Source organism: Protopterus annectens, chromosome 2.part0 (assembly GCF_019279795.1).
Source record: "Protopterus annectens isolate FY-2018-M chromosome 2.part0, PAN1.0, whole genome shotgun sequence".
Classification (NCBI taxonomy): Eukaryota; Metazoa; Chordata; order Ceratodontiformes; family Protopteridae; genus Protopterus; species Protopterus annectens.
In genome coordinates this window covers 1,744,259,351-1,744,276,315 of record NC_056728.1, presented here as the reverse complement: position 1 = coordinate 1,744,276,315, position 16,965 = coordinate 1,744,259,351, and the positions used below count along the sequence as shown (strand labels likewise).

Sequence of the window (16,965 nt, the reverse complement as noted above, 5' to 3'; positions counted from 1 at the left end):
AGTTTATCGGAAGACGGATTCTTTGTAGCTGACATTTAATGATAGTTTAGTGCTTGGTGACCCCCTTAGGCAATCTGGTTGCTAGAATATTTTTGTGTGTTCTTGGTACTTGGGTACAGCTTACAGTGAACTGACTTATTTTCATAGACATCATTGTAATTATTTATAGGTGCATTTTATATCACCTCATTTTATTGAACAATAAAAGGTGTATTTAATATTTTCTTGAAAAATTTTCTTAAAAATGTACTTAATGCTGAAAACTGTTCATTTTATTATAGGCATCCTGACAAGAACAAGGATCCTAGGGCTGAAGACAAATTTATCCAGATTAGTAAGGCATACGAGGTAAATGTTTTCTGACTCTAGATGCTAATTTCAGTAAGCTATATACATGTAGGATTGTATTTGTTATTACTCTTACTTCAAGTCTTGCATAATTCAGCCGTTGTCTTGTTGCTGCTGTTAGCACTCTTTCTCCAGTAAGTCTTATAGCTTGTTCTCAGTAAATGTCAAATGCTAGCTCCATGACCCAGCAGGATAAAGCCTTAACTGTGACCTAGACAACCCGTATGACCCAGGTGGGTAAAGCCTTAACTGTGACCTAGACAAACCTGCATGTCCTAGCTGGGTAAAGCCTTAACTGTGACCTGGACAACAGGTATGACCCAGCTGGATAAAGAAATTGTGACCTAGACGTCCTGTATGTCCCAGCTGGGTAAAGCCTCAACTCTGACTGAGACAACCCGTATGATCCAGCTGGGGAAAGCCTTAAATGTGACCTAGACAACCCATATGACATAGTTTGGTAAAGCTTTAACTGTGACCTAGACAACTTGTGATTAAGTAGTAACACCCATATGGTGGTGGACCCAGCTGGAGAGGATGTGAGTGATTGGCTGAGCGTGATTGGCTGATACTGGATCCTCCATCCTGGAGAAGAGGAGGCAGCAATATCTATTTATAGGTGGTTGAAGCAGTAGGCAACACTGTGGGATAAGGCGTGTGTACCTCAGGCTGTATCTTTACACACAGTAGTCTCCATTATATCTGTGTATGGGTAGAAAGAATTGTGGAATTCTGCCCTTTCTGCTGCCTAGATGGTGGCTTCTCATGATCAGGTCTTGCCCAAGGGGAGCCAGTGGGTTTCTGGATTTATGAATGGTCTGATAGCCATCATGCAGCTTGGGGGGAAAAGATATTGAAAAACATGAACAAAATGCCAAATGGTAAGAGCTCAGTATGTGCCTCTGGATGCATGACAGTCATTCATGGTATCCAGCAGCTGGCATTCCACCACCTCTGTTATTGTGTGGTTACCTATACTCCCTTCCATTCTGCTGTAATGCTTCTCCTGAAATTTTCTATCCATGGTATAATGCCTCCTTTCATTTTGATTTACCAGTTTAGTGCACATTTATCCAAGAGACCAGTTCAGTTGCTGAAAGCTCATTAACTGCCTTAACCGATATTGGATATTATAGTTTGATTGGTTCTTCAGATTTCTCATATTTTTGACGATAGTAATGAGGCAAGTCTGTAGATGCTTTGTTTATAGTTGATCCCTAGGATAGTTGTGTAGCACACCAGAGATTATGCCATGATTGTCTGTAAACCTGGTCAATAACCAGGGCCAGTGCTAGCATTTTGGTGCCCCCCAGCAAGTTTCAAGTTGGGGGCAATACTTAGGAGAATATAAAGTGTGACCACATTGCCGTTTCACCCCCTTCCCTGTCAAACTCATCCAGCACCATTTCACAGTCAGTGTAGTATTGCTACATTCAAATCATTACGAATTGGTGTGCCAAGGTACACACACTGACCAGTATTTAGTACCAATGCTACATTATGACAAGCCGCTGTACCACAGCAAGGTAGCCACTCACAGGTGCATGCACACACTGATGGGCATTTAGCACCAATGTTACATTATGAAACCTCTGTACTTCAGCAAGGTAGCCACTCACAGGTGCACATACACTGAATGCATACTCCTCAACTGCCCAGATTTTAACAGAATGTCCAGATTTGGCTCATTTTTGGTCTATTCCTCAAAATGTATTTTTTGTGGCAAATCAGTGAGGGATGAATTCACTAGATAATGACAGGCATTTGAGTTTGACTTCATATCCACCAGAAAATGCATTGGGTCTGACTGATGGAGTGAAGATCTTCAATACTGTGCAGGAAGCTATGGACTACATTCAAAAGACAAATATATAGGTTCATAGGTTGGTACTAGGCTATTGACCCTAAGGCCTATACAAGCCTAGCCATAACAATTCCCTGGCTATTTCTTCCCACAATATTTACTTCCCTGGACCTCCTGTATTAACTGATATCGAGGAAATGGACTGGTCTACACAAAGTCTGAAGAGACAGGCAACATAAAATGGATGATCTGTTAAAGAAGGAGCCAGCAAAAAACTAAAATATAAGTTAATATGATTTATAAATCCAAACTTTAAACAGTTTGAGCTCCAGTTTTTTTTTTTTTTTTTAACTTTTGGGTGATGCCATCAAGGTAAAAGTTATTTTTCTTCTCTTTTTCTTATTTCTTTTTTTGATCAGTTCTTTCTCTTCTCCTTCCTTTTATCTTACTGTCATGCCTATTAACTTAACCCATCTGTTCTTCTTAATTGTGTGCTTTTCCTCCAATCATTTATTTGTTACAAATATGTTGCGTGTGTGTAGTTAATAATACTACTTTCAACATATATTACAGCCTTTTGATCATACCTAGTTATAGCAGTGAAGTGAATGGATTGCCTTACTGTGTATATATGGTGGAGTAATATATCAATATGTTATAATGGTTTAAACGAGGATGTAATTAATGAATATGTTTTGACAGTCTAAATACATTGCTCATTTTACTTGTGTTGGTTGATGTACAGGGGATCCCCATTTGGAGTGTTGTAACCTGATTGGAGTCCCTGCTTGGGCTGGGTTGTATAGGGAGAGGGGATATATGCTGTAGTGCTTTTATTATCAGTAAAGTACGAGACTTGTATGTTTTAAAGCATTTCTGTTGCCTCTTTGCTATTTTACATAATCCCTTGGTTTTCAATGGATGTGCCATTTCCAGAGCAATAGCTCGAGCCCTCACTGGACTTAAAGACACTAATTTTAACTTGTTTTCCTGCCTGATGGTCTTCCAATAACGTTTGCGTGCTGTTTCAGGCTCGTGAGTTGCTCTGAATCTTGCAATGTTAGCTCCGTCACATTTATCAACAAAAAACAGCTTCAGGAAACTAAAGGAGACCTTTAACCCCACATAGTATGCCTGGAACTCTGAAATGGAGCCTTTGAGAGATCGAGCAGGCTGTTCTGTTAGAAAAGAATATCAACACAATGACTTTAAATATGCTTCCTGAAGGGAATTTAAGAATAGAAGGGGAAATAAAATAAGGAACTGAACATTACTTATGGACAGATTGGACAGCAGTCTCTAGTGATGGCGAGGAGAAGCAAGTATGAAAGACTTGTTATTAAAAGAAAGTAGAGTTATATTTATAACTCTCATTATATTTACATTAAAAAATGCTGGTTTTGAGGTTCTTTGTAAAATAACTATTGTTTATTTCAAGAATGATCTTAGTAGTACTGACAAATTTAGGAGAGTGGTAAGCATCAAGGTTAACAGAATAACAGATTATACATTAGTATGAGTTCTCTGGGGGATGTGAGGTCTGAGATTCGGGTGTATGTTGTTTTCTGACTGTGGTACTCAGTGATTCACCTGTGACTTTTCTGGGACCATAGTTTGGTGAGAGGCGGATCAAGAGTGTGAGGTAGATATCTACACATCCTGCGATAGTCTGTACAATTGAGAGTTAGTCAGAAATTATCTGCACCACTAATTGTCAACAGCTCTTCAAGCTCCTATGCAATTTATGCTGCCATGTAAACGTAACCTGATATTTTTCAATTTCTGATATATTTAGACTGCGAAGTTCTCTCAATTACTACAAAACGTTATGGCATCTCCCATTACATATATTTTTAAGGTGGTTTTGAAATGCATAGCAAGAAAGTCATCATACCAGCTTCGCCCTCAATATGAATTTCTTGATGTCAGTTATACAAACACATAGTAACCTGGTTAAAACTGTAGCCATGATCATAGAATAGTCCTAATCAGAGTTTTATTTTAAATGAATACTGAATTGCTAGGTCCAGATATATTTTTAGTTGCTTTTTACTAATGTAAATGTCTGGAAATGTAGTTTATAAGGAATTAATGCAGCCTCTGTTTGATGAAAAGGTCCATGATATAGGATGCTGTATCATGTAACATAGGATAAATGCTTTTATGTTATACCAGGTGTCAGGAAAGTTATACAAATATATGGATTTGCTTTTATTTAAACTTGTGTAAGACCTGAGGAATATATTTAAAGCAAACAGAATAAGTACATGACAGTCTTTGCATCCCACTGTTGATGACAAATGTTGGTAAACAGCTGCTTAATCATTAATGTAGACAGTTAAATAATATATTTAGTTCCACTCTTTTTTTTAATGTCAACCCAGAATTGAACACTTCCAGTGTACCTTGATTTGATTGAATATGATTTTATGTAAGCATTAGGGTTATGGAGAAAAGTGGCCCCTAGGTCTTGTGTTGTGTTGTGTTTTTGAAAGAAATAACACCAAATAGCAGCCCAATATGGATAAATAGAGTACCTACAAATCTTGCACATCACTTAATTATAAATCTTGTATATTTCTAGGCAACTGATAATTTTGAAAGGTATCTGTTTATTTTAATAGAAGGGGAAGAGTTGGATATTAATATCTATATATAAGCCTTTAAATCTATCCAAAGAATAAATCAGAATGTAATCCTATGAGTAGTGTTATAATCTAAGGTATTTATTCCCATACATCCTTAATGAAAGATAAACTAAGTTTCCTAATATCTAACTAGTGATATAACTTTTGGGGGGGGGGTTTATTGGTGACACACATGCTCAAGTGACAGACTTTCTCATAGAGTAATATAGTACACTTCTTTGATATTAAGCTCCAACCATGATTTTGATATCAAGGGTCTCATTTGTGTTGGTCCTAGTCGGAGGGTATTTTCCATTTTAGAGGGATGCAGTGATGATCCCAATTTTGAAATAATTTGTGAATCTAATTATCCATTGTTTTGGTTTTGATGGTCAGTGCGATAGACACTTAAGAGACATATGTCTAGAATTGTGCCTTGAGAAATTTCATCGGTAATAAGTTTATGTGGAGATGTAGTCTCACTGATTGATTTTAATATCCTATATTCCGGTATGGAACCAATGACCCAGTAAATGTGTTTCGCCTTCTTTTATGATGAATATTTATAAATTCCTATCATATTTTGCTTTCATTACCTTAATGTAAATAGATGTTTAATAGTGATATATTATATTAATGAATAGATAGAATATTGTCTCTCTCTCTCCTTTATACAAAAATTTTAAAAAAGTTTACGAATCCTTACATGATGTTGTATTTCATTGTATCTACTATGTTTATCATTAGAATAGATAGTAATGTGTATATGAAAATGTGTATCTTTTAGTGTTGCAACAGTTTGGGTTACCACTTTTTAATCTATACTGTTAAAAGTTTTATTTCACAACACGGCAGAAGCTGAAGATAGTATATTTGGAGTGTGAACTGTTGATAGTGGGTGATTTGATTGATCGCTTAATCAAATCAGGAACACATTGTTTGTTCCATGTGTGTAGTTGTACATAGAATTTTGTTTCAAACTTCAAAAGTTAAAAGCTTTGTTTCATCCATGAGAAACTGTCATAAAGATTATTACAAGTTGATATATGTAAACCACAATACAGATGTTCTAAATTTACCTCACACACATGCTAGCACATAAGTGTCTTTCAAGCTGGCTCTTTTCATATTGTTAAGTTTTCCAAACTACATAAAGCTAATATAATATTTTTTCAAGAGACTCATTTGAAAAAAAAATGATTTAAATAAATGGTCCTGTAATGGTTATTCAATCATTGCTGACTCATGTTACAAAAATAAAAGGAGAAGGTACTCTTATATTGTGGAAAAATTCTTCCACTATGCCCAAAATTCTTAACACATTTTGTGATGATGATGGAATGTTATGTTTGGTTTTAGAAATTAATAAGAAATGTTATACTTTAACACCTATTGGATACCTGGACTGGGTACTAGACATGTAGCGAAATACTTGGACATTATAACCTTACATGCCGAGGTAGAATTATTCTAGCTGGAGATTTTAATTGTTTATTATCAGATAAAGATACTTCCAGAACTTACAAGTTTAGAATAACAGCACAATCCGAAAAACTAAATCATTTTCCAACATCAATGAATTTGAGAGATATTTATGATCAGAGAGTGGCAAATTCCCTTAAATACTACATTCACTACTCATTTAGATTCGGTACCCAAACATAGATAAGGTTTTCATCTCAAATAACTTGTACTCAAAACTAAGTGAAGTTCTAATAATATCATGTCCACTCTCTGACCATAATGCCTTCACGTTTAATCTCCACTTAAGAAGTGATGATTTATTTTGTTGGCAAAGAATCCCAGCTTACATAATAAAAATCCGAGGCTTTAAGGATTGGGTCTTAAATGAAATAAACACATTTTTGGAGTTCAGTAATAATGGTGAGATAGAACTCACCATAATTTGGGACGCATTAAAAGCCTACCTGATTGGTTAAATAAAAAAATTGGTATCTTTTAAAAAAGAAAGCTCGGGATAGGGAATTATCAGACTTGCAAGATAAAATAGATAATTTAAAATTAAAACCCGATGATAAGGCTGCAAATTCAGAATTATCTAGTTTAAACCAAAAATATTTAGAAATTTTAAATGATAAAGTTTCAATTAACCTAGAAAGACTTAAGCTACAGTCCTGTTCTGTCAACCCTAAACATTTACATAAATTGGAAGTTAGGACCCAAACAAATTAATAATCTAAACCGGATTAATGAAATTAAATGTACAGATAATAACTCATCAAAAAACAACTGATTTTAAAAGGTATAATAGAAGCATTTAGAATATATTATAAATCAATTAATGATAAAACTCTTTGGAGAATGAAGATATGATTGATAAATTTCTTCAAAATAATGTCACAAATAAAATATCAGACCAGCAAAATAAGATAGTAGATAAACCTGTATCATTATCAGAATTGAAAGATTAAATTAAAATTTTGAAAAATAACAAAGTCCCAGGACTAGATGGAGTAATTTCAGAAGTATGTAAAATATTCCCAGATTCAACCTTAAAACTACTGGTAAATGTATTTTCAGTGATTAAAAATGATCGTGGAAGCATACCTTGATTTCCCCTATTTTAAAACATGACAGGAATCTGCAGCTTTGTTTCTCCTGCAGGCCTTTCTCTTTACTAAACATAGACTACAAATATCTTTCCTAATTTAATAGGTTATGATCAAACTAGCTTTATATTACATAGAAGAGTTCAAGACAATATTAAGTTGCTATCATTGATTGATATTGCTATCAAGACCGAAAAACAACTTGCAGTCATTAGCTTAGCTATTGATAGAGCCTTTGACTCTGTTAGTTGGTCATATCTACATTAAATACTTAAAGGATATAATTTTTCCCAGGATTTTATAGATTTAATATTAAGATTATATAAGGGCTCTTAAGTCTATGTTAAAATTGGATCTTATTTATCGTCGTGATTTAAAATTCTAAAAGGTACAAAACAAGGTTGCCCACCAAAGTCTAGGTCCGGCGTCAGTTATCGTCGCTTCTTCCCTGACGTCAGTGTGACAGGGGTATAAAAGAACCAGCCAACGCCATTTTCCCCAGTCTTTCTTGCCGCGCGGTGCCCGAAGCAGAAGCAGTTCTCAAGTGCCGGTCGGCCAGCTCCTGAGATTATGAATATCTGCAACCGAAATCTTCTTGAAAGCTAAGTACCCCGTTGGGGAAACTTTTCTTGCCTCAGACCGATGTCAGACTAAGTTAATAATTGTATTTCATGTGGGAAGCAAATACCGCATAAGGATTTTCATTCCCTCTGCATTCCTTGCTTAGGCCCAGACCACGACGTCTCGGCCTGCCATTTTTGTGCTACATTCAACAAACGCACCATTAAGCGTCGGGCGGAGTTCACCCAGCACTTTTTTGGCAAAAATTTTAACTACATAATGTCGTCGGATACTCTGACTCCAGTTTTGACTAAAAGACGCAAAGATAAGGACTGACACACGAGGTCCGTGGCCTCTACCGACACCACGCCAAAGCCGATTACAGGTGGTCTGGTTCTCAGAGAGGTGCTTACGCAGCCCCTGACTACCGACAACACTTCATTGGCGGTGTCTTCTGTACCCGAGGTCGCAGGCTCTTCGGCCCACACCCCGACTACAGATACCGAAGCCACTCTTGGCAGTGAAACTCCGAGTTTAGACAGGTCTGCCTCCTCTCAAGGTGTCTTAGGCCTTCCACTTCTTTTTCCATCAAGGCTTTCACTAAGTCTGACAGCCATGCATTCTAAAAAACAAACCCCACAGGGCCCTTCTCAAGGCCCCATGCCTAAAAAGCAGATGCTCAAAATGGCTGAAGACTTAATTTCTCTTATCAGGGGTTCTCAACCCCCCCCCCCGGGAAAAAGGACCAGAGTGGAGGAAGAATCCCCCTCCTCAGACCAGGCTTCTATTATTTCAGAACATTCTGATGACCAGGAACATTCATACTCCCCTTTTGAAGATTCTGATGCAGAGGAGTCCATTCCCTCTGTCTCCCCCCCTGAGGATTACTCTTTTTGGGGAAACCTTGCATACCTTGAGGGAACACTTCCACTGGGAAGGTCAAGACTCCCAAGAAAAGGCTTAAGGATTTTTCTCTTGCTCCCTCAACACAGGCCTCTGGCTATACCCCCTGTCTTAGATATCCTTGATGATGTGTATTCGGAGTCCTGCCTTAACCCAGACTCTTTACCTCCAGCCCCAGTCAAGCCTGACTGGTATTACCGGGTTCCTGACTCTCACCAATTCCTATACAAAAGCCATGCGACTGACCCAGAAACTATCTCACAGGGCCCCAAGGGAATTAAGGCCTCCACAGCTAAAAATCCTTTACCTTCAGAGAGGGATTCCAGAGCTTTAGAAAGGTGGGGGAAAAAGGTATACACCTCGGCCACCTTATCCATGAGGGTGTTAAACTGCCAGTTCCATATGTTAAAGTACCAACAGTTTCTGTTCTCACAGTTGAGAAGCAAATTGTCACAACCTGAACAACCAGATTTAAAGGAGTTGCAGGATTTGATACATAGTGCAGAACAAGTAGGTAACCATACCTTGCAATGTGGTTTTGATGCTTTAGAGGCCTCATGTAGAGCTGCTGTTACAGGATCAGTCATACGTAGACATGCTTGGCTCAAAGAGCAAACCTTACCAGATCATGTCAAAGCTAAATTACTGGATGCACCTCTGCAAAATGATGTATTGTTTGGTGTTAAAGCTGAGGAGGTATTAAAGAAAATGGAGGAAAAGGCAAAAATCAATGCAAACAGTGAAAGATTTCCTACAGGTACAACCTCCACGTTTCAGTAGAAATTGGCCTTCAAAAAATTGGTCCTTTCCAGCCACGGACAGACCCCAAAGAGGTAGATACAGGCCCGAGGGGTAGAGGGCAATCTCAAGGATCGTTTAGAGGCAGACAATGGCAAGCACCTACCCAAAGAGGTAGTGAGGATAGTTCACAGCCATTCAGAAAGCAGAACCAATTACTTTCCCCTTTGCATGCCAAGCAAGGCTCAAATGGCAGCACCTTTAGGCGGAAAACTGGCATTATTTTCGAAAAATTGGCATATTGTCACAAAAGACAAATGGATCCTGGACATTATAGACAGAGGCTACAGATTCCACTTTCACACCCTTCCAAAAATGAGAGGCATGCCAAACCTGCCACACAATCAAAGGGCAGAGGCACAAAAACATTTCAGATCTCATGGACATGAAAGCTATTCAAGAGGTACCTGCACAAGAACAGGGTCAAGGTTTTTATTCCAGACTATTCCTGGTACCAAGGAAGGGCAAAGATTGGAGACCTATTTTGGACCTATCCATCCTTAACACATTTTTACTCGTGCCAAAATTCAAGATGCTCACATTACAGCAGCTTCTTCCCATGCTGGGCAAGGAGTCTTGGCTGGTAACATTGGACCTCAAGGAGGCATACCTGCATGTCCCAATCAGACAAGATCGCAGAAGCTACCTCAGATTTCTTGCAGGTTCAACACGTTATCAATTCTCTGCATTGCCCTTTGGCTTATCTACTGCGCCCAGAGTGTTCACGAAATGCTTGGCATCAGTAATTGCCTACATCAGACTGCAAGGGATACAAATATACCCATATTTGGATGACTGCCTGATCCAAGCGGACAGCAAGCACATACTTCTGAAAAATCTGGCTTTTGTAATAAGGTTGTTGAAGTCCCTGGGATACACAGTCAACAAAAAGAAATCAAGGCTAATACCCTCTCAAAGAATAATTTTCCTGGGTGCCAACTTGGATACAAACACCCAGATGGCCTACCTCACACCAGAGAAACAAGGGCAACTAACTCAATACTTCAGAAAACTGGCAACTTTCACCAGGCTGACTGCAAGGAAAATCCTGCAGGCTCTGGGATTCATGGCATCTTGCATCCTACTAATCCTATGTCCAAAGCTGCATATGAGGAAACTTCAATGGTACCTGAAAAACCTATGGTCTCAGCACAGCCACAGCTTGGAAACAATAATACCACTAATTCCATGTCTTCAAAAGGAATTTCTGTGGTGGGCTCAAGCATGCCAAACAAACACAAGTCTCCCATTCTGCAAGCCTCAAGCAAGTCATACCATCACAACAGAAGCCTCTGATTATGCCTGGGGGGTGCACACATGACAGATCGGTGCATTCAGGGAAGATGGTCCCAAAAGGAAAAGCACCTACACATCAATCAAAAGGAAATGCTAGCAGTAATAAATGCTATTATAGCTTTCAAAGACCTGCTGCATCCAGGCCAGCTATTGATAAGGACAGACAACACCACAGTAATGTGGTACATAAACAAACAGGGGGGAACCCACTCATACCCCCTGTGCAGGCTTGCCATGTCTGTTTGGAACATGGCTCTGGAATTGCAAATCGAGCTTCAAGCACAGTTCCTGCCAGGCAAGGAGAACACGCTGGCAGACAACCTAAGCAGAAATATGACAGATCCACATGAATGGAAGTTGCATCCTCAAGTTTTTTCAAAGATAATTCAAGCATGGAGAAGGCCAGACATAGATCTCTTTGCCTCCCACAGAAATCACCAATTGGCAAAATTCTGCTCAAGGACCTTTCATCCACAGGCCTGGAAAGTGGACGCACTCTCTTTCAGTTGGACAACAATGACAGTATATGCCTTTCTACCTCTTCCTCTGCTGCCCAAAGTTCTATTAAAAACCAGAGCAGACAGACCACAGATGATCCTCATCGCTCCAGACTGGTCAAGGCAACACTGGTACCCACTCCTGAGGAGCCTAACGCATTCCCCACCATGGATCCTGCCTCTAATGCCTCTTCTACTGACTCAGCACAACTTCAAAACTCTTCACAGTCAGCTGAAAACACTCAATCTAGCCGCATGGAAGATTCCTTAAAATCACAACAGACCCTACTCTCCAAGGAGGTACAGGATGTCATTTTGGAGGCCAGAAGACCTTCTACTAGAAAAGCCTACTCCGCCAAATGGAAACGGTTTTGTGCTTGGAATGAGAAAAAGGGCCAGAACCCTGGAATACTGAATTTACCTCAAATATTACAGTACCTAGCTGAGCTGCTAAGCAGTGGACTTTCATTCTCTTCCATCAAAATCCATACCTCAGCCATTTGTGTAGAATACAACACTGATCCTCCTTTATTCTCTCACCCTCTCTTAAGGCAGTTCCTCAGAGGGGCTAAGAATATAAAACCCCCAAGGAAACAACCAGTACCTGCTTGGGATCTCAATTTCATTCTAGAGAAACTGACTTTGCCTCCTTTTGAGCCAGCTGCCTCAACAGAACTGCAATATATGTCCTGGAAAACAGCCTTCCTGCTGGCTATCACCTCAGCTTGCAGGGTTTTGGAACTACAAGCCCTCATGGCTGTGCAGCCTTTCATCATTTTCCATCAGGACGGAGTTTCCTTACGAACCAATCCTTCCTTTATGCCAAAGGTAGTATCCAGGGTAGCCTTGAATCAGGCTGTCCACTTGCCTACCTTTTACCCCAATCCTCAAAACAAAGGGGAGAGACTACTACATTCCTTGGACATTCACAGACAACTACATTATTATTTGGACAGAACAAAGCCTTTCAGAAAATCAGAGCAACTCTGTGTCCTATGCTACAGGGGCTCAAGGGAAGCCTATTTCCAAACAGACAATCTCAAAATGGATAGCCCACTGCATACGCTTTTGTTACTCTCTTCATGGTAAAACTGCACCTGCAGGCATCAGGTCTCACTCCACAAGGGCCACAGCTACCTCTGCGGCTTTCCTCAGGGGGGTTCCTACCAAAGATATTTTGGAAGCTGCCACTTGGAGTTTTGTGCATACTTTCTCCAAGCACTATCACCTGCCTTTATACTCCAAATCTAGAGCAGGTTTTGCCACTGCAGTTTTGCAGGGCATCCTGGCTTCTCCTAGTTCCACCTAGTACCTACCACCCCTTTTTTAGCTTTGGTATTCTACCCATCTGTTATGACTGCAGCTGTATGCAGGATGAACATAGTACAGTTTTGTACCTACCATAAATGTAGATGTTCGAGTGTTAGTACAGCTGCAGTCCAGATTTCCCTCCCTCCTTCCCCTCTGGAACAGGCCTAATGGCTAACACCTCCTCATACAACCTGATTGGGGTATTCATTTATGGTGTATTTGCTTGCAACTACTGTTTTTTGATTATACTGCATTGCATTATTACATAAATTTATGTATTGCCTTCCTTCTGGTGGCACCTGACATCTGGGGCAAGAAAAACTGAAGAAAATGGCATTGGCTGGTTCTTTTATACCCCTGTCGCACTGACATCAGGGAAGAAGCGACGACAACCGACGCCAGACCTAGACTTTGGAATTCGGCCGACCGAGGACCCGCCTGACGGCAGGAAAACCCATCTGTTATGACTGCAGCTGTATTAGCACTCGAACATCTACATTTATGGTAGGTACAAAACTGTACTTTTTGACTGTATGGGTTCTATCAGTGAGCCAGGTCGCAACCCACCCTATGATATAAGGGTTGATATCTAGCTGGGAAACTTTGTCAGTGATGCCTGAGTGAGGTATAGTGTCAAATGCCTTAGCTAGGTCTAGGTAGGCTGTATGCACAGACTTCCCCTCATCCAGGGCCCTGGTGACTGTCTTGAAAAACTCCCCCAGGTTTAACAGGCATGATCTCCCCTTGACAAATCCATACTGTGTAGGATCTAGTGTTTGGAGATTTACCTATATCTTTGTTGATAAAGTCCATGATGATTCTCTCCATGGCCTTGTAGATAAGGCTAGTCAGGCTAATAGGTCTATACTTCCTGGGGTCAGTAAAAACACCACCTTTGTACAAGGGGAATAATGGTGACTGTTTTCCATTCAGCTGGGATGAAGCCGGTGCTTAGACTGTGATTTAAGAGAGTACCCAGTGGTGATGCTAATTCTTAATAAAGCCCATGTAGGATGCAGCCTGGGATGTTATCGGGTCCCATTGATGATATGTTTCTGGCCTTAGAGAAGCCTTTATGACCTTTTCTTTAGAGATACAAGGTAGGGGACAGGTGGTAGGGATGTCATGTGGTATGTGTGGCTGGGAAATTTTTCACGAAACCTGTCAGCTAGCAGGTTAGCTATGTCTACCGGCTCAGTATATGTGTTACAATTAACTACCAGTTTGGCACAAATCTGGGCCATACCTTTTAGGTTACAGATGTAACTAAAGGACGCCTTATGGTTGTCCTTTGTTGAGGAAGCTAACTTGGATTTGAAGTTTGCCTTGGAGGACTTCATAAGAAATCTTATCTGCTTATTTAAGCTGAGGAGGGAGTTGTCCCGTTTAAAGCCTGCTACTTCTCACTCTTGGACAGCAGTTTTTTCCTTTTATTGTAAAGCTTGTTAATGCTGGTTGTCCACAAGGCAGGTTTGCTCTTCCTTGAAGAGCGTGTTTTGGTCCTAAGAGCTACTGCAGAGTCATTGCAGTTATACAGGTGCTTGTATAGGGCATTGGTGTAGAGCTCAGCATAGTTACCGGTTCCGTCTGAGGGGGAGGTACAGTGAAGCTATTTATACCATCCCATAAGAGGTTATAATCTGCTTTAGAGACGTTTTTTAGTCTACTTGCTGTATCTGTATCTCTAGGGGATCATACTGTTTAACCATTCTGGAGTTCTGTTTATCTTTGAATATTGATACGCCGCCTCCTTTAGATGTTCATATTTCACTGTTGCTATCCGACGACATTGTGTAATTAAATCTTCGGCCAAAGTAACGAAATGCAAAATCGTACCAACACTTAATAGTGCGTTGGTTAAATCTAGCACATAACCTGCAATTAGCAACGTCGTGATCAGGTCCTAGGCAAGGAATACAATAAGAATGGAAGTCCTTATGGGGTATTTGCTTCCCACAAGAAATACAATTATTAACTTTTCTGACATTGGTCTGGAGCAAGAAAAAAGTTTCCCCAATGGGGTACTTAACTTTAAATGAAGACTTCGGATCTGAAATTCGAACACGAAAATCTCAGGAGTCGGCCGACCGGCACTTGCGAACTGCTTCTGCTTCGGGCACCGCGCGGCAAGAAAGACTGAAGAAAATGGTGTCTGCTGCATCTTTTATATCCCTGGCGCACTGACGTCAGGGAAGAGGTGACAGCAACCGACGCCGGACCAAGACTTTGGAATTCTGGCTGACTGCGGGTAGCCTGCCAGCAGGATAACCCAAAAGTAATGACTGCAACAGTGAATACACTCAAATGTCTACATTTATGGGAGGTACACAACTGTACTTTTTCTTGGCTTCTGTTGTGGTCTAAACATGTGAAAGGAGGTGTAACCCAGTGTGACTGCGGTGCTCTCCACAGCCTTGAACCAGGTCTCCGTGACTGCATAAATGTCTGTGTCTTCCAGAGAGAGGACTGCTTCCAGCGACGCAGTTTCATGACTCCTATCATTTAGCAGCATGACCTTGAGGTTGCTTTTTTACGTCGGGAGTTTTGTCCTTGTGACACTACCTAAAAAAGACACTATGGGGGTAGCAAGGACTTTAGCCAGTAGCTGAAATCCCAGGGGTGACTGTTGAAGACCATCTCTGGCAAAGCATTGAGGTCTGTCAGTCATGTCATCTCAGGCTGACAGATACTGGGTCCCCTTAGAATGACACCAGAAACTAAACCAATTATTGAAGTCTGTCATTTTCTGTTTGTCTTGAAGGATCATTCTGGGTAAAGGTAAAATGCTGCTTAAGACTAGGGACATACCTGCCTGAGACACACAATCCAAGATGTCAGTCATGTCTGTCTTCCTATAGTCCAGAGAAGTTAGTCTCAAGTTGTTCACACCAACACAGACTATGATGGAGTCGTAACAGTATCTATTGTAGAGAGACTTGAGTGCATGTGTGATATGGTGGATCCTGGCACCTGACAGACAGCTGACCTTATCCAGATTGGTGAGAGGGACATCTGTGTGTTTCATGATGGAGTCACCTATAACTAATATGTTAGATTTAGTGTTTAGCCTTATTTGCTTGACAGAGGAGACACTGGTACATGAGCTATTGTGTAAATTGTGTTCTGCAGAGGAAGTATTATGTGTAGAGTACTTGTGTTTGGGAGGTCTCTGGTGTTCAGGTAAGTTTCTGGCAAGGACCTCTGCATATGTAGGTATGTATTATGCGAGTTTGGGTGGAGTAGGTGTTGAGGTGTGTGTGCTGACAACCAGCTCAGTGTCAGATGTACTGACTGGCGTGTGAGATAGCATGGATTCAAGGTTTTTAATATAGTTGCATCTCTCACATGTTGAGTTTGTGTGGACTAGAAGTAGGGGATTGTCTGTGTACAGGAGGCAATTGCTGCACTGCTTCAGGATGCCCATGTCGACCAAGCTGGCTGGAAAAATTGTGGGATGTTGTCCTTCCATAGTGCTAGGTAAATTTATATGGTCAGAAACAGGAATATGGCAAGAAAAGGGGTCACACAGGAATAACTAGTGGGCAAGGTGTATTAGTACCTCAGAGGCTAGGCTTAGTTCTACAGTAGTCAGTAGAGCAGGGCCTTAGAAAAACTCTTCAGGCTGTTATCACAGTGGGTGTTTACACAGCTTCACTAGTAAAGCCTCTTTGCCCGAAAATGTGCTAAATATGAGGACTACACTAATGGAATACAGCTGTGTATCTAAGGGAAAAATTGTTGAAATTATCTGTCCGGCTGTGGCACACAATTGCACAGCAGTGTGGTGTGCTGAGTTGATGTGCAGACGAGCAGAAACACACTCAAAGATGAGGCTTAAGTACCAGAAGGTTAAAAACCTAAAAAAAAAATTAAAAAAACCCTCAAAAGAACCATTGAGGTGCTTACTCCAAGCCCTACACCAGCCAACCTTTACCAGCCAGGTACCAGTCAACACAGCCCTCTCACCAGAGTGCAGAAGGGCCCTTTCCAATTCAAGATGGCCTGGAAAATGTGCTCAGAACAAACAGCCACTACAAGCAAACAGGCCCAGATGCAGCACACCTATATCTGAACTGTGCTACAGCTACTAGCTACACCATTTTAGGCTGAAAACACTAAAGACATGTTTACCACAGCAGAAAAACAACAGTGGGACACTAAATACATGTTTTAAACAGCAAAGAAAGAGCAAGGAGACTCTATTGAATGCTTTTAACTGCAAACAATTCAGTTATATAACACACTCCTTG

At 40.5% G+C, this 16,965-nt stretch overlaps 1 protein-coding gene across 1 annotated transcript in view; it reads left to right on the top strand.

The window, feature by feature from the left end:
* The window catches only part of DNAJC16 (DnaJ heat shock protein family (Hsp40) member C16), a 1,387,609-nt gene that overhangs the window by 210,063 nt on the left and 1,160,581 nt on the right, over positions 1-16,965 (top strand). Inside the window, exon 4 of the mRNA XM_044061770.1 lies at positions 282-348. Coding sequence (XP_043917705.1) covers positions 282-348 — 67 coding nt within the window. The remainder of the gene's footprint in view (positions 1-281; positions 349-16,965) is intronic.